Raw genomic sequence first — 18,772 nt, 5'->3', positions numbered from 1 at the left:
TATGGCGCGACGTTCAGTAGCTGAACGACTTTAATCGCGATAGTTTCCTGAACTTACAGATCGTGTCAAGTGCCGGCTCATTTGCGCTTAACATTGGAGAGGATATGGTATGACGTAGCATGAGTGCTCTTCCAATCGCCGGTATCGCATCAGAGTCTGTGTGAACATCATAGGTGATGCAAACTGGGAAATCGTTCGTGCAGACCAAACATTGCGTCACAATAATGTCTGCGACTGCCAGTATTCACATTAGCAGTTTCCTCTCTGGTCAGTACTATATAGTTGTACCTATCTATATGTATAATCATTAGCTACACCCAGTTCATGAACGGTGCAGGAATAGGCAGTGTCTTTGAAATGTAATATTGCTAGGTGTTGTCGCGATCAGTAACTCTCGACCGTGACGTGGATAACATAATCCCTCTGATGTACTCGAATATTTACTATTAATATATATTTGATATGGTTTACTGCCTTATTCCTGGCAGAGCACCGATCAGTCCTTTTTTGTCTCTCCTTTCTTGACATTATTTGCAGCCCAGGATGCATGATTTCTGAGGTGTAACGGGTCCCCAGGTTTTCTGTGCCATTCTGCTTTACTGCTACCCTTTTCCTGAAGAGTCTGCCCCTTGTGAGTATTGAATGGCATATATTATTAACCTCCATGCCCAATGAACTGTAAGTGTTCGTCTATGGGGTATTATTAGCTGATATTTTCAGCCATTTTTATTGGACAGCATGATGTTGAGACATTGAGATTCACTCTACATTGTTCTGATTAGATGGATTGAAAAAACAATATGGATATGTGACAAGCTTTATCTGCCATTGTTTGTGGCAATACTGGCTAGCATCCAGAGTGGAATCGGTGGCAACGTAACACAAGTATTTATATCTGATCACGCCAATTACTGGATTATGCTTACGTCACAAAGCGATACCAGAGTCCGGATCCAGAATAAGGTGCTTGTGCTTTACAATGAACGCAAACAAGCGTGGGATTTGCGCAACAGCGAATATACTGCGTAACCCGCAGTATATTCGCTAGTCCGGCGTATACCAGGTCTATTTTATCACGTTGTGTCATTTAATAAGTAATTCAGCATCGAATCAGAGCGAAAAATGTTTCCGTCATGCGGATGAACATTTCCAATCACGTGAGAAATCCGTCTGTCACGCGCAACATGTTGTCGAAAAATACCACCGATTCCAGTCTGGGCTAGCATATTCTCAGGCTGTTTGATAGCATTCCAGCCTGCTGGCCGTAATACTATTTATACTAGTGTAATCGCAATCGCTATGAAACCAGTTCCACTATGAAATCACTTGAAAAAGGTCATAGATGTGATAAAATTCACATGTACACAAGCATATGTTATCGTAAACAGGTTCTAGTTTTGGTACCATTTGTTTGGATCATGGGGTCGGATAGAAAAGATGATGCTTCCGAAGGAAGTGAAATGTTGGACGATCAACAAGGAGAAGCGATCGTTCTGAAGCAAAGAATCACACTCGTCAATGGTTGTGCCATTGTCGTCGGAACCATTATTGGATCTGGTATTTTCATATCACCGGTTGGCGTCTTGAAACAAGTCAATTCAGTGGGATGGAGTTTGATCATTTGGGCAATCGGCGGGATTTTTTCCACCATAGGAGCGTTGTGTTATGCCGAATTGGGAACAACCATTGTCAAGTCGGGCGGTGACTATGCTTATATTGAAGCGTTTTACGGACCACTGCCTGCATTTTTGCGTTTGTGGATTGGACTTCTTATTATCCGACCCACTTCACAAGCGGCAATTGCTTTGACGTTTTCAACCTACCTAATACAACCATTCTTCCCGGAATGCTCGGAGCTGATGCCCGAGCAGTCGAAACGGCTTTTTGCTGCCGTTTGTTTAAGTAAGTTTTTAATGACAAAATATGGTAATGCTGGTATTTGTTAAAGAATGACTTTTTTATAGTTCTTCTGACATTGGTGAATTGTATGAGTGTAAGAGCAGCCACGCGCGTCCAAGATGTGTTCACTGCTGCCAAATTGCTGGCGCTAGCACTTGTTATTATACTGGGATTGGTTGAGCTATGCAAAGGTATGGACTTCGTTTAGATTCTAAACTTTATACGGTGCTACACTCCACTGTTCGGCACTATAGATTTTCTCGCACAGCTTTGTTAACTAATGGTATTATACTATTATGTCTGAACCTCGGCCCATGTTTCCATGAATTACCATTGTCTACGCATCATGGGGATTGTCATTAAAAGAGAAACGTTATACTCATTGATCCCTCTGCCTTCTGATTGGTTGTATCCTATAACCACCCATTTACTATGATGAAGGCATACCACCAGTCATCATTAACTGGTGATGTGCAGTTGATCGGGAATGTGAATGTCAATCAGGAAGGCTAAAACCCACTCTCAATTAATAAGTTTTACTACAAGGCAAATCTATACCTACATTTGACTGCAGTGTTAGTTCAATAATAATGGTTCTTGAAAAATCAATCGCTTCCTACAAAATACTATCGCAAAAGAATTCTGAAGCGAAACACGGACGGCAAATGCAGAATGTGCCACAACCAAAATGAAACGGTAGCACATCTCATGTGCACTTGCAGCTACCGAATACGCATGGAGACACAATAAGATTGGTCACTACATTCATCTTGAATTATGCAAACATTTTAACATCACCACTTCGACAAAAAATTGGTACGATTACAGCCCAGCACCAGTGACAGAAAACGAACAAGTAAAAATTCTATGGGATGTACCAGTAATAACTGACCGCGAAATCAGAAGCAACCGCCCGGATATAATCGTCAAACTAAAAAAGAAAAGAGAATGCTTATTCGTTGAACTGGCTGTCCCAGCTGATCACAACCTACTGCAAAAAGAATCAGAAAAACACTCCAAATCGCAGACCTCGAAATGGAATGTGAGAAAATGTGGCGATGCAAAATAAACATTGTACCGATAGTCATTGGCGCTACAGGGGTCGTGAGCAAAAAACTCATGAGACATATCCAACAAATTCCGGGTAACGTTCGATTCGACATGATCCAAAAGATCACATTATTGGGCACTGTGCACATTCTTCGGAAGGCCTTGAATGCACCACTGGACTAAAATTACACTTGTGAATCACAGCATAATTTCTGTAATTTCGATTCTTCATCTTCAATCATCTCTACCTCTGCTCTGTAACCCTTGCCAATTCTTCATCTGCTGCAATTCTGTAATCTGACTTCTCCGTGTATTGCATAGGAATAACAATTTGAATGTATTACTGAAATTTTAAGAATTTACTCCAATCTCGCCATTTTCCTTTGGGGGCAGGTTGCTCCCAGGATTATGTGTGTATCTACCAGTTTTACTGTGAATAAAGAATATAATAATCATAAGCAATATTCCATATGTTCAATCAAGATTCTACCCTATGTGTGCAAAGCTTTTGAAAATCTGTGCTGAACTATAGACTAATATGTTCCAGTGTGTGTGTGTAATTGTATTCCATGGTATTATTGGAACATTTGAGGAGCTAGCGGCTAAATGGTTGTAACCGTCAAGACTGCTCAACTGAAACCACCCACCTGACTGACAAAATATCCCCATATTGTTCCTGAAATTGTGTAATTGTAGTGGCACCTGGAATATGCCAAAAATTTTTACACCTGTATTACCTCAACTAATGTGCTTATATTTCACAGGTCATACGGAGTACCTCAAACCTGAAAATGCATTCGCTGACACAAACGCCGATGTGGGTGCATTTGTATTGGCGTTCTACAACAGTCTTTATGCCTATGGTGGATGGTACGTATTTGCGTTCTCCCTCTATGTAGTTCAGTTTTAAGTTGAAACCAACCACTAAAATTGTTGCTGTCTGTACTAGAGGTCGACCGATATTGATTTTTACAGGCCGATACCGATATTTCGACGCTCACAAGGCCGATAACCGATATCATAGGCCGATATTAATATGGAAGGAGCAGAGAACTATTTCGCCAAAAATATTATATATTAGGCAAGGTGGCACTTGTTCATGCCACAGAAAGGTGAACAACAAACGAGAAAACTGAAATCGAAAAGACTTATTGCTTAATTGTGAACATTCGTTGAAATTTGGGATAACCCGAAAATCAAAACATGATACAGAATTGCAGATCAGTTCAGAAAAGGTAGATTGTAGTCAGATATAAAATATCGGTCGCGATATCGGCCTAGATAGGCCGATACCGATATTCGAGAAAGTTCCAAATATCGGCGCCGATAATCGGTCGACCTCTAGTCTGTACGCTTACAAAATCAACACTTTTTTTAGTTAACTTCTTGTGTATCTATGACTAGGCCTATTGAGTAATTATTTGTTTTGTATTGGTGATTATTTGATGAATAGCATGATTTCGTGCTAAGAGACAGATTGTTCATTATTTAATAAGTGATGCATTTTGAGCTGGTTTTAATTAACCTGGACGGCGGGTGATTAATTTCAATTTTTCTCAGGAACTATCTCAACTTTGTCACAGAGGAAATGAAGGAGCCGCACAAGTCAGTTGATATTTTTTTATGTGTTAGAGTTATTGTCTTTGGTTTGGATATGACTGCAAGTGCCGGAATTATGAGATGGAGGCTCATCAATTGTGTTGTGCTATTATTGTTGGCACTGGCAATTAAAATATTATGTTGTCAACTCTCACAGTAAATAGGCTCGGGCGCTGTGCATATTTGCTAGGCTTGGTTTCGTACTCATTGATGGGAATGATGCTGACAAACATTGATAATATGCGCTTATAAGCCAACAATCCAACATGCAATGAATTTTTTCAAGCAGCATATGCAATATAATAGTAGGCCTATACCTGACAGCGATAAAGCTTGAGCGTATTTCAATAATATTATTCACTTCGATACTTAAGTTTTGTACCTTCAAAAGTGTCTCCGATTAATCACTTGACAATGTTGACATATTCTGTGTTATGTAAATATGAAAGAAGGCAATATGGAGATTTCCAGTAAATTCGGCCCTCGGTAAATTCGGCCAGTGAATTCGGCCCTCGGTCACTTCGGCCCTCGGTAAATTCGGCCAGGGCCAGGGTAACAATAACAGTTACAATAACATTACCTAACCCTAACCCTAATCCTAACCTAACCCTAATCCTAACCTAACCCTAATCATAACCCTAACCTAACCCTAATCCTCACCCTAACCTAATCATAATCCTAACCCTAACCTCCTAATCACTTGATATTAATATAATTATGTAATATAATTCACATTAATAGTTGGTAATACAATTTTACACAAAATTCTCATAGGGCCGAATTTTCCGATTGAATTCGGTCCTCAGTAAATTCGGCCCCGTAAATATCCGCGTTATCTCCTGTGACTGTGTGATATACGCATACCCTGACCTCCAAATCACTCGATAATAACATAATTATGTAATTCATTCACATTAATAGTTGGTAATACATTTTTATACAAAATTCTCCGAGGGACGAATTTACCGAGTAAATTCGGCCATCGGTAAATTCGGCCCCGTGAATATCCGCGCTATCTCCCACGATTACGCGATCTAAGCATACCCTGACATCCAAATCACTTAATAATAATATAATTATGTAATTAATTCATGAAAAATAATATAATTATGTAATTAATTCATGTTAACGGTTGGTAATACATTTTAATACAATATTCTCGGAGGGCCGAATTTGCCGAGGTCATGGCCGAATTCACTGGCCGAATTTACCGAGGGCCGAATTTACTGGCAACCCAATATGGATAGATGTTGACCTGACTTAACTCCAGCAGCAATATTTTTCTTTGTTATTTCCAGTATTTGATCAATATGAAGAAAGTAGGCCTACCGAGTATGTATTTTTGCAACTTTATTTAGTGCCCAAACCATATTGCACATTATACTTACCCACGTGCACTGCTTGTTGCTCTAATTTGACTGAGTGTTGGGCAGAATGTCACTAAGTGTGTGTGCAAGTCTTCGTGTTACAGCCAAGAGTTTATCCCTTGAACATAACTGTGAAGCAATTTTAAGCTGAATGTAAGAAACAATTACTTCTTCTTGACGAACAAACAAAATGCTATGTGACTATGTGTGTCTGTGCAACCGATAAAAAAGTACCGGCTGTCAAAATCTAACGAGCATGATATTTTCCGTTTTTTCTTACTAAAATTGCGAATACATTCTAAATTGTAAATTTGGATTCGATGCTCAATTTGGCATAAGATTGAGTTTGACGCAGAACGTTGATCAATCCTTTTCAGGAATCTTCCACGAGCCATCATGATCTCGTTACCTCTGGTCTCTGTTGTGTACGTTCTTGCTAACCTAGCTTACTTCACCGTGCTATCTCCAAGGGAATTCCTGAGATCGGACGCGGTAGCTGTGGTAAGTTGGGGAGGGATTTCAATTTGAATTGGATTATGTCTGAATGATTTGCGCGGGATTGCTTTTTGTAATTATTATGAAACGTTAATTCCGACACTTGGTTGGTATTTTCAGTAGTGCAGAACAGCTGTTACAAACCTAGGGGTTTAGTTGTTCCAAGTTCCAATGATGTGTTTTAAACTTTTTTTAGTCTTGATGCAGTGGTAACTTTCATGCCCTGTGGAGTGTGGATGTGATCAACATTCATTCGTAAGGTAATCTTAAAGTGACGCGGTTTAGAAAATGCGGGTGTTGTTTTTGACAAAGTCAAAGAGTTGCAAAAGACTGAGTGGTGCATGCAGAGGCAACTTAATTAAGTGCTCCATTCAAGTGGATGTTATTTGTTACCTAGAACATATGCGTGAAGGTGAAGTAGGCTAATGAGTCAATTCACTCTTCATATTCTTGAAAATAGCATCATAATTTTGCATAGGAAGTAATTTTTCTTGCAATTGGCTACTGCCTTATGCAGGTGATTGCGATTGTTATTGCTTAGTTAATGTTTGTAAAAAGTATGTCAACTTTTATTCAATATCGTTGTGCAGCACAGTGAAGTTATGAAAATATGTGTGAAATTGCACAATGCAGATCGTATAATTTTGTTGTTAAAAGACTGTTGGTTCCCCACTACATTCTTGACTCCCTACCCAGTGTTGAAATAGTATCTAAGGTCCTATCTCTAGGCATCTTGTGCCCAAATTAAGTACAATTTTATCAAAATTGCATTCTCAACGTTAGTGAGATTTGCATTCCTTTCTGACTTCAGAGTTGTCCTTTTGTGTTTGAAAACGCGAGTGGAACTGAACATATTGTTGCCACTAACTACTGTGACTGATCCACATGACAATTGGTTTAAGTAGTGATTTCATGTTTCATGAACTGAAGGGTTAGTGGTCCCAGTTTTGTTTACATTTAGTAAAGACCACTCTGGAAATTTATCGTAAGTATAAACGCTTTTATTCCAACTATGACTTATGGTTCTGAGCTCCTTTCACTTGTTTAGTTATCTGCCTTTCATACTGAATGGTATTAGGGTGACTTCATCCTGTATTTTATGCCGTATCTCGTTTTTTTCAGCTCTTTGGTGACAAGCTTCTCGGGGTAATGTCTTGGATCATCCCTGTTTTTGTATCCCTATCTTGCTTCGGGTCAGTGAATGGATCCATATTCACTTCATCAAGGTTAGTGGTTGATTGGTTGTTAGGATCGTAGGCTATCAGGATGCAATCATCGCGGTGGTTGAATTAATGACTTTTTCTGTATAAGGTCAGTGCAGCGTAGACCAGTGAGCTCAGTGAATTGGATAGCAAGCATTTAACTTGTGAATCAAAATATTTCTTCCTTTCAGTAATGGATCCACTGTATAAAGTTTTTTCAATTCGGATAACCCAGTAACCAATCATGTTTTGATTAACTATAGTTGTTTACGTTTACACTGCAACAGGATACAACTGTCTATCCATTGTCTCAAATGTCAAGCTTGCGTGAAACATGGAACAGGCAGAGCTTCTGTGGTGGACTGTTTTTAGTGTTTGTCAAACAAGCAGTGTATCCAATTGTCATTCTACTTCACTTCTGTTCATTCATGTGATTTTGCCCGAGTCTTTGAACTGAGTGTTGTTTTCTAAAATGTAGAATTATGGTGTGTAAACTGTGTTATGTCTGTCTAAGCATGTTCATTGTTCACATAGTTCTACTTACTTGTGCAATGGCTACAATTGCAAACTTTATTGCAGTTTGAATTTTTGTGTTTCAAGCACGTTTGCGTCATCGCTTGCATGGTACATAACAACTTCAATACAAGGTAGGCTGCCGCGGTCTATCAGCACTTGCGTTTCATAACGAATCATAAATCACTTCGGAACGCATGGTTTGCCTTTTCCGCTGACATCAACCGGGTATTGAATGAGGTCTGAGTCATGGCTCGTAAATACTTGTTGCACTTGAACGCTGCAGGTAAATTTAGAGAAAAATTTAGAGTTTGTGAATTTTGGTTTGGACTTTGACATGTTTACTTGTGGATGTTGTACCTTTTATGATACGATTATTGCCGCTATGCTTCGTTTTTCTTCTGAGCATTCACCTCCACTAGTACTGTCAGGGTAGAATGGCACAGATCGATGATAACATTTTTTTCGTTTGCCCTTAGTTCTGCGAAAGTTTCGTACCATTTGTGAGTTCGTTTTGTGCCAGTTGCCTGTTTTTCCTGTGATTCTGTTGATGTATGGCTCCGCGGTCATCTAATTGAACGGACGTGTTTCCTGAATTGTTCAAATCTCGGTAACACATGATTAAAGGCCAATCGGTAAAGAATTCAGGTCGTTTGGAGGATTCGTGTATGGGGACATGAGCAATCAAGGATGTGGTGTAGATGAATTCTGGTCTATATACATTATACATATATCATTACATGGATGTACTTGCGATTTCACATTACCATTGCAAAAGCCTGAAGTATCGGATTATTATATTTTTGAAATCGGTTCCAAACACATTCACTCTACCAATCCGCAGATGGACATAATGCGTTGTTTGTGCGTGGAAAGTCGAATCGTTAGGATTGTCGTGAGTAAGAAATAGAACACACTGCCCAACAAACTTCAGTAAATTGGAATTGCAATTATAGGTCTGCTTAGCTTCACTTAATCTCATGAACCTTCCACCCTCATGCATTCTCAGCGTGACTTGAAATAATATGGAATCTCGACAGTATTATCCAACCTATAGAATCGAACATGACATGAACAAAGTTATGAATTGTTTGAGATGATCCACCACAATTCTGGATTAAGCATTGGAAGCCAATTGCGCATTTAGGATTTACTCTTTCCGTGGTTTCCTGGCTTATTGATCCCAGCAAATCTAGGTCATAAATAATATACACAAACACTGTAAGTGGAATTCAGGTTGTGCCTCAGAAAACCTATATTTCGCATAACAAGTCTGTAATTATGTTTGTTGATGGTAAGCATATGTATCTGGCGTTTCCGATAATCGGATCTTCTATTTGTCATTGGAATTTGGTTCATCGATCTGTTTACATGGTGGCTGAGATACTAGCCAGCACTATTTCCCATATTATCTACTTGTAATTTGGAATTGTGTCCCAATTCATTATCCTTTATCCATAAATTACTCTTTCAGATTATTCTTTGTCGGTGCCAGGGAAGGCCAGCTACCCAACATTCTTGCCATGATCCACACAAAATATCTGACGCCTGTCCCAGCACTGATTTTTAATGTAAGCCCCTATTCTTGTTTAGAATATTTTTATCTCCATTGACGTGTAATATTTCTATTCAGTGCATCTTGTCCTTGCTGTACCTCGTGTCCGGGGATATTTGGAGCTTGATCACATATTTCAGCTTCTTCAACTGGCTTTGCGTGGGCTTGGCCATTGGTGGGCTGCTGTGGTGGAGATACAAATACCCAGAAATGGAGCGACCCGTCAAGGTAACGTTTCGCGCAACGGCTCCCTGCATACGAATTGCGACTCGCTGATAGAAAAGGTCACAGACCGTCTGTGTTGCAAGCACGCTTTGTGTATAAAATTTACATATATATCTTGGAAGACTTGTGGAAGTCTTTCTGTATTGTGGAATCATAGATTCCAAGATTTTTGACTTGCCAGATATTGTAAAACCGATATTGTCACGCTTTCAAGGCTATGTGAGCTGTGGGTTTGTAGCTATTCACACTACTGCGCAGTGCGCATAATCAGGACCAGGCATTTGAAGCGTGTATGAATCTGAGACGACGCCCTTTTGGCGTGGTCCGTTGATGCATAATTAGATACGTGTTGAAATGTTGTTGCACTCATTTTGATAAGAACCGCGGCTTAACGAAATCAACCGTTACATTGAGATTGAGAGAAATGTCGCTCGAAGCCGTAGAGACACAAACTCTCCCTTGCGAGTCCCTTGAAAGTACGGAATGAATCACAGAGGTGACGAAAATAGGTCTGGAGGTTTTCCTCCGGATTTTTGTACAGTCACTCGCTTTAATTAGCACAGATTACCACAGTACGGTTTGAACCTCGCCTACGATTACACGACTATTATATCCAATTACAGGAACTTGTACCTAGAATTATCTTTCAAAGTTCACGTCCGGGTGGCGGGGTTTTGACTGCGAGTCTCTGACACTCTCGTGAGTCGCTGTGACGCGATTGATCACTCGAAAATACAGATACAGGTCTCCGGTATTGCTCATTGATATCGATTTCCGTATATACACCGTATGATGTAACCTTTCGCGCTGCTGTTATATATCCGCCGGAGACGGATCGATATGGTAACGTGACGGCGTACGGATTGACGCGGCGATTTATCGTTTGCGTATTTGGGGATTTCGTCGTTTCAAAACAACGCAAGATTGCAATAGAATGTTGAGATAGGAAGGCGAAAAAACGCCTTGTAGTCGTCTAAATCGGAAACCCACGTTGGCCTGGAACATGAAAATGAGAGGCATGTACTGTACCAAATTGTACATTGCGCGCTGAATGAAATATAATACAAGATAGCATAAAGAGGACAAGCGATAATAATGAGGGGAGTGTGTCAGTAGGCGAAGATCGTGGTTGGCTAACAGGAGCGCTGTCTGGGATTTTTATCGGCCATGGATATCCCTGTTATCGGCGATCAACGAACATATGTTGATTTCCCTTCATCCTCGCCGTAACATTTTCGTATATTCAAGCATAGTAATTTTCGATACTCCAGAGCTAGTCCACAGGATTAAATATTAACGCCGCGGTCGTCAACTACTCGGTTGTGCGCGCGTCACGTGACCTCTTTCGTCTTCTCCGCAGATGCACATCTCGCTGCCGATTACGTTCTTCGTGGCCGCCACGTTTCTGGTGGTGTCGGCCGTGTACGCCGCGCCCAAGGAGTGCCTGATCGGCACTTGCATCGTCATCACCGGCATACCCGTGTACCTGATCGGTATCCGTTATCAGAAGAAGCAGCCGAAATGGCTGGACACCGGGATGAGTAAGTTTGATTTTTCGCTTTCGACCGAGTTGATGTTGTGAAAAACGGTGTGCGCGCTGCAGTTTGCAATGTAGGTCTCTGCGTTAAGTGTTTACGAAAGTGTGCCATCTCCTGTATTGTGTAAGTGTGCGGCGGCGTGTTGACCTCGATTAACGCCGCAATCCGCACATCGAGATAATGCGTTGTTTGTGCGTGGAAAGTCGCATCGTTAGGATTGTTGTAAGTAAGGAACGGAACATATCGCTTTGGTCGTTAAATTCCTTGGGTGTGGCGGGGGTTCGCCGGATGAGACTAGAATTCTGAATACTGATTAGACCCGTAACTAGGGCTGGGCGAAATCGGTATCTGGGTGATTCGATTCCGACTGAGTATTTGGGTACCTACATATTCCTAAGTGGAACAAATAATGATAACTTTGAAGGTTCAAATATGTCCAACCCTAGCAAATGTTGTTGAATTTACCCTCCGCCGCTGTGATATATTTCGTCACAGCGACTTGAAAATCGTAGCGTTCCTAAGATTTGGTGGAATCATTCAATCATTTTATGTCGTGGAGCTGAGTTGTTCCACACCGGCCCATTCATTGCGTAAAAACTTACGCTTCCGAAGTACTAATGCGCATTTTATAGCTTGATATCGTCACGGCGTTAATAGACCGGTAGGCTATGACGTGTTACGCCCCTTGACGTAAATCGTGTTCGCTTTGCACTGTATAGTGTTTGGTGGTAAGCACGAATATTTCTTCCTGTGGCCCTACCGTTGGTACGATTCAATCCCATTGTATTCGCGAGCATGTGAAACACCTTGCGACGTGTTGTGTGCCGCGCTAATGCATTCTTTCATTTTTCGCGACCACCACAGGATCCATGACCTATGTACTGCAAAAGTTGTTTCTTGTTGTGAATCAGGAGTCGTGAGGATTGAAAAAACAAAGATTCGAAACGTTTGTGATAGGAATTTCTGAACTTTGTGCAATGGGAATCTTTTTGTTGCCTCGGCTGTCGCGGTTAGCGTGACTTTTTGCAGGCTGATCGCAGAGTAGAATTTTCATTTTGCTTGGCAGAGACAGGGTCTCGCGCAGGGTGGGCATTTTCTTAAATTACAAACCTGCCGACTGTGGCGGGACTTCTTGATTATGCATGATTTTATTGCCGTGTTCTCACTTCCTTTCTTTCTTGACGGTGTTTCCCAGCATTTTAGCGGTAATACTAGATCTGCCAGCGCAATTTACGTTAGGTTCCGCATTAGCGGTCTAGGAGGTGTGGTGACTATATTATTCGCGCGTGAAGTTATTACAAATAGAACTAGCAATTTTTAAGACTTGTCAAAACACCTTCAGCTGATGTAAGCTGGAATTCGACCGGCGATGAGCAGGAGGATCGCACCGCGCGAGCAAACGACTCCCCGCGATTTCGCGGAAAGTTGGGTCGTTATCTGAGGCCGGCTACTCGCGCGTTGTTACTTGCGGCAATTGCGGCAGGCTCATATTTCAGCTGCTTAACGTTCGCGTTCGCACCGTGTCCGCGCGCCGATTAAGTACACTTGAACCGGATTAATGCCCTCTTTTCCGCGTGAATAAGCGCTTGTGTCGTGGCTGTTGCACGCGGTCTTCCGTAAGTCGCGGCAATAACGCCGGATGATATCATGGCGGTGGATTTCTCGTTAAAGCCCGCGCGCGGTGTGCGTCCGATGCTCTGGCCGGGTATGTTCGACATAGAGCGGTGTCTTTTCGGCGCTAATAACATTTTTGTCCAATCAAGACAGCAGTCTGCTCACGCCCCTTTCCGTAGTTGTGTATTTGGATTAGATTCCGTTCGCATGATAGCGCATCATATTCCGCGTTCTGAAGTAGTATAACGGCAGTGACTGCTTAGCCGTTACGCGACTTTCGCCGACACGCCTGGATTTGGTGTGATTGGCATCGCGACCCCTTTTCGTCAGAGTAAAACGGCCTTGTTTGAGTCGGTAGGCGATTTTCGATTTGTCGACAATTTGCGCCTTTGCGTTTTTTTTTACGATTGCCTGTTGCTGATGTAATTTGACGCGAAATCGCTTTGCGGCGCCGAGTGATTTTATACTACAGTATTCGTTAAGCCATCAATAAACTGAGTAGTTTTCAGTTCCTTTACCGGGAGAAAAAGTTCGTATGGCAGCTTTCGAACTATGTATGACACACGACACTGTGGTACTCCACGGCATTGTTTCTTAACCTTTCTTTTAGCGCGGGCCTGTAATATTTTTGAGTGGTTGCGTGGACCCCCTAACCTTGTCATTTGGGATGCTGAGGACTAAATACGTCATCACTTCTTCATCGCCCCATATTACCATCTCCGCCCCGTAATACGTTGTATAATATGGGTTTGCTTTGTTTGGAATACATTCATGTTAAAGATAATAGCTGGGTGCAGTACTACATTCAATGTGAGGAAAGATCTCTACCACTATCTCAGTTGATTTACTAGTCACAGAAAGCAATATAACAAAACCCAATACAATAAACATCACGCATTGACAGTCGTAGTGGTGGATTCGGTATGTGTACCTGTACAGTGTGCACCGGGCTCGAAACAGCCCGTACCCGTTGGTTGTTATAACAACCTTGATTTGATCCCGAATGTAGCACATTCAATTACCATTACTACGTTGATTAGTCGAGTGGTCCTTGGGCGCGATTCAAGCTATTCCAATAGTCCCAACCCGAAAAGACCCCTTGTTTTTACTGCCGTCCTTAAAATATGGGGGGGGGGGCAGACCTAGGCAATTTTCGAAAAGGGGCGCTGCAGAAAAAAAGGACCACTCTATTAACTGAATTCGCCCGAATTACGTATTTCCCGCGCTTATCGATAGCTGATAAACGTTCTCTTACAATCGGTTTTTGTTATCCATCGGAAGTTGACCCGAGATATACCCGCATCACATATGTTTCTACCCGGTATCTGCTGAAATTCGATACCGCCCCGCCGAATAAACTTTCCACCCGCCTAGCCACGCCAACGCTTACGGGTTACGGCTGTTTACTACGCCGGCATCGTGCTCGTATTTTACGTAATGCGTCAACGCGCGTCATGTTCAGGATGGAGATCTTCCGTCGCAGTGATTCAAACGACACAATCGAACTCGCGCCCAGATGAAAATTGCGAGACTTTTCGCACGCTGGTTTTCAGATAAGCCCGGATGTTTCGCGAAACGTATTACCGTAACCGCTGATAGCGATGCTGTGGCGTATCGCAATACAAAGTGCGCAGTCCTTCTCGCTGTCCTGTATCTAATAGACAAACACCGCGTTCGCCCGGGTGGTGACAGCTGAATCGGATGATTCATGCAGATAGCTGCTCTTGCTTATCCAGTCCCTATTATTTTTACAATGTTTTCCTCGTTTCGCATTCTTGTTGTTTCCCGATAATCTGTGCGTCGTTCGCGTGAGTATTTGCATACAGCGTTATAACGTCGCTCTTCACCGATACAAGTTCGTACATTCAAATAGTTAGTGTTAAAATTCTCTTCGTGCTGTTCTGAACTGCAACGCGCGATATGAAGTGTTTGTTGACGCGGATCTGAATCTTCTATATAGTTTGAACGGATAATGCCACGTTAATCTATCTCGAAAGTCTGCTATAATCAATTACGTACCAATTTATCGCCTTACTACCGTAAGCATCGAATTTTGCGAGTTGATGAACTATATCGCTTCGAAGTATCAAAAGTTGTTCTTAAATATTTTTCCAATAGTCTGCCTCCTGTGTTTGATGACTTTTTCATACCCGCTAAACATGTCCATTCCCGTTACACGAGATCATCGTCTACAGGAAACATCTACTTACCCCCACCCAATAGCAACCTAACTAAGAGATCTATCGACTACTCGGGACCTATCATCTGGAATGCATTACCACCACATATCCGTCAATTGCCTTGTAATAGATTCAAAAAAGCCCTACTTGATCACCTCTTGTCGTTACACTAACACTGTTGCCCTACCTCGCCCAGACATTGCTTCATTGATCATTTGCCACCATTGTTTAAATTTTTTTTCTATTTTCCTTTCTTAACTAAGCATTTTTTTACAGCCAGACTGTTCAGAGTCAAGTGTACCTGTTTGATGCTGGTGTGATCAGACTAGATGACCTTCACGGTCTTATCGATCATTCCTATCTAATACCGAATACTGTGCACGCATATTTTCTGTACCGCCATCACTGCCGTTTGTTATGTATTTTGGTTCGGTGAAAATAAAGACTCTCTCTCTCTCTCTCTCTCAACTTATCCCCTCGTATTGTTTCAAATTAGATTAGAATCAGGATTATAGCTACAGCTTACGCCCGTGTTGTTTCAGATTCGGCCACCATCTTCATGCAGAAATTGCTGCAGGTGGTTTTCCAAGAAACCGAGGTCAAAGTGAAATAAAAAGCCTTCAACATTTTCCGTTCATCCCGACGACTCGTGATCACTCGGGCCAGTCTTCGTTTCGTCACCATCACCAAAAACGTGCCCACCGACGAGATGTACTGTTTAAAGATGAGGGTGCAGCCCGAATTTTTTCGTTGTAAGATGATGTCGAGACTTCGCGTCGTCCTTATTTATTGCTAGGTGTGTAGTTATCTATTTTTATGATGTCATTTGTGCGCGTTTTGTTATGTTCGGTGCTTCTCAACGTGCGGACAATTGTTTCGATAGTCTTGAAATGTGAAACAAGGCCTTCCATTAGTTCCCATCCTGTATTTTCTTTTAGTAAAATTTACTGAAGTACCGTACTGCATTCATCGTACGCTCATTTGCAACACCAACGACACAATGCGGTTCTGACTGTGTTATATATTGCGTGTTATGACACACAACGCAAGGTTGTGGCGTGAAACTAACATTGCAGCTGTTCCCCTTGCCAAGTCTAGTTTTCGAAGCATTGTCTTCTTTACCGAAACTGCCGAAGTTCTCACACCATATATCCTGCATGGAATTTGCCCGTCGTTAGTAAAATTGCGTCGAAAGCTAGCGCTAAACCGGTTGGTTGGCATCTGACTTATCCATATGGTTGTGATTTAACGCGGGCCCCGATTTTTCACATTGACCATTTAATGTGCGTGGTCTTGGGACTCTTGGTAGGTAGTTCCCGTACTGTTGAGAAGCACTGTCCTGATCGACTCTTTCAAAGGTATTTTTTGCGGTGCCTACGTCACTGTATTGTTGCGAATCTTGTTTCACTAACTATTTAAAAAGTAGTTTTCGTGCTTGTGCTCAACAAATACTGATAGCGTGCTGCTGTAGGTCTAATTTATCTGTGATCCAATTGATACTTTTTCCTCTTGTGTTGTGTTTTGGGGGGTAGCATCTTACATTATATTCATGTTCGTTACGTGGTCGTGGCTTGTGTTATCACTTGTGAAGCGGACGGGACCCGTATCGCGACCTGGCAAAGCGTATCGTCAATTCAAGTGGCTATTTTGCATTGATTAAATGTCTACGGAGGAACCGGGTATAGTGCTGCTGTTGTCACCACCGACGGGAAGCGTTAACCAAATGATAGCGATATATTGTATGCCTTGTAGTGTGCAGCACGTGCCGGATTTAGCGAGGAACTTATGAGTTTGGCGTAGTCTCGTTAATGGGTCAGAAGTCTGAACCTGTTCGAAATATACAGTTTTCGCAAGGACAGGAGTTTCGTGATACCATATCTACAGCCTACAAACTCAAAAAGTGAATGTTTTCCACCCCTAATACACGGGTATGAAAATGGATATACATTATACAGTATACCAGTGGCAGAGGAAACCACAACATACATTGGACATATCCCGCGGTATAAATCTAGTACAACATCTAATTTATGCATGCACGACCACTTACAGGATTTGCGACCACGTTCTATTTTTGTGTAGGCGGCTACCACCCTTTTCGGCCCTTGGGTGTGAATACACATCCTTCGCTAAGAGTGAGCAGCCTGTTAGCTGTGTTGGTACGGCCTTGACATTTTCGAACGGAATTTCAATTGAACTATTCTCTACTAATGAGGACTGGTCGATCTTAACCCCGAGGAAAGCATATTTGCATAACGTAGGGTTATTACCATATTTTGGAATCGGGAAAGGAGGTCACTTTTACGATATCAGAAAATTTTGTTGATCAATACTGAAATCAGCCGATTTCGCTATTTTGCTGAAAAATTTGGTGGGTTGACTAAAAAAAGGTCATCACTTTCGTTCGACTCCCTATTTACACACTTTTTTAAGTGGTGTGGACCAGAGTTGGATCACTTGTAATTTGTAATTGAGCTGAATGCAATTAATTACATATTTTCATGTTATTGTAACTGAAGCATTTCCATTTTGTGTAATTGTAATTTTATCAAAATTTTGCTCAATTACAATTTCAATTACATTGCCATGGAAACCTGACAATCACAACATAAAATAATCAATCATCTATTCGTCACACTAGTGAAAATCCGGTACGGACCAGGATGACGACGAGGGGCTGCAAGGCCTTAGTACACAGTCACCGCCTGTAATAATTAGCCTATTTACAACGGTGTTCTATATGTTTGCCGCGTTTTGACTAGATAATTCAGCCATGCTAAACTGTTTCCCATACTTCAGTGGCAACGAAAAACTTTGTGAATTACAATATAGGCTAAACCAATGGTTCTGAAACTGGGGGGGGCGTGCCCTCCTTGGGCGGCTTGAAAGCATCTGAAGGGGGCGCGAAGCTCCGGTAAACTGAAATTTGTTCCACGCTTGGCTCGATTCACCTCCATTTCATAGTTATTGCTCTGTGTATAGTCCGAATTTCATATTGGAGAACTCTCTCATCAACAGTCATAACCTTCCATAACATCAAACTATCTCTAAGGATTGCTAACATTTTGGTTTCCATGTGTAATATGACGATAAGGGGGCACGAAATATTTCACTGCCATGAAGGGGCCGAGGCGTGTCTAAAAAAGTTAGAGAACCAGTGCGCTAAACTAAATCTTAATATTTCAAGACTGGATGAACAGCCAAGAAACTCTTCTGAAACCTTTTGAACCATTTCCTACATCACATTCAGAATTTTATTTTAATCTGTGACCAGTAGGCCGACTGATGAGGCTTGCTGCAACAATTGCAAAGGGAAATTCAAGTTTCCAACCATGGCTTCAATCAATCAATCAGGTTTATTAATATTTTCATCGTTTCAAAACGTCACAAGACTGCGATACAATGAATAGATAGGAAGGTGTCGAAACAACTTGGAGTAGCCATTAAGATCAGACACCCACCTTAGCCAAGACGAAGTAAATAAGAGGCATGCACACTGAATGAAAAGTAATGCAGAGAATATAAGACGCTTCAT

General features: G+C 41.7%; 1 protein-coding gene across 2 annotated transcripts; it reads left to right on the top strand.

Moving 5' to 3' along the window:
• The first annotated feature begins 1,359 nt into the window (after positions 1-1,359).
• LOC145456740 (large neutral amino acids transporter small subunit 1-like) lies at positions 1,360-16,912 on the top strand. Of its 2 annotated transcripts, XM_080334845.1 has the most exons (11): positions 1,360-1,902; positions 1,965-2,090; positions 3,714-3,819; positions 4,510-4,554; positions 6,293-6,416; positions 7,533-7,636; positions 9,600-9,696; positions 9,759-9,908; positions 11,266-11,446; positions 12,308-12,389; positions 15,780-16,912. In XM_080334845.1, exons 1-10 carry the CDS (start codon positions 1,419-1,421, stop codon positions 12,361-12,363), a joined length of 1,473 nt encoding a protein of 490 aa, XP_080190971.1. In that variant the 5' UTR covers positions 1,360-1,418; the 3' UTR covers positions 12,364-12,389; positions 15,780-16,912. The 2 variants fall into 2 exon arrangements, with proteins under 2 accessions (XP_080190971.1, XP_080190970.1); XM_080334844.1 differs by lacking the exon at positions 12,308-12,389.
• The last annotated feature ends 1,860 nt before the right edge of the window (positions 16,913-18,772 follow it).

The sequence above is a fragment of the Botryllus schlosseri genome, chromosome 15 (assembly GCF_051294905.1).
Source record: "Botryllus schlosseri isolate E-star chromosome 15, Bs_hap1, whole genome shotgun sequence".
NCBI classification, from domain to species: domain Eukaryota; kingdom Metazoa; phylum Chordata; class Ascidiacea; order Stolidobranchia; family Styelidae; genus Botryllus; species Botryllus schlosseri.
This window is presented reverse-complemented; position numbering and strand designations above follow the sequence as displayed.

Coding starts and splice junctions, on each gene's coding strand:
- LOC145456740 (XM_080334844.1), top strand. CDS start 1,419: ATGGGGTCGGATAGAAAAGATGATGCTTCCGAAGGAAGTGAAATGTTG. Junction 6,417..7,532: donor GATCGGACGCGGTAGCTGTG/GTAAGTTGGGGA, acceptor CGTTTTTTTCAG/CTCTTTGGTGACAAGCTTCT. Junction 11,447..15,779: donor ATGGCTGGACACCGGGATGA/GTAAGTTTGATT, acceptor GTGTTGTTTCAG/ATTCGGCCACCATCTTCATG.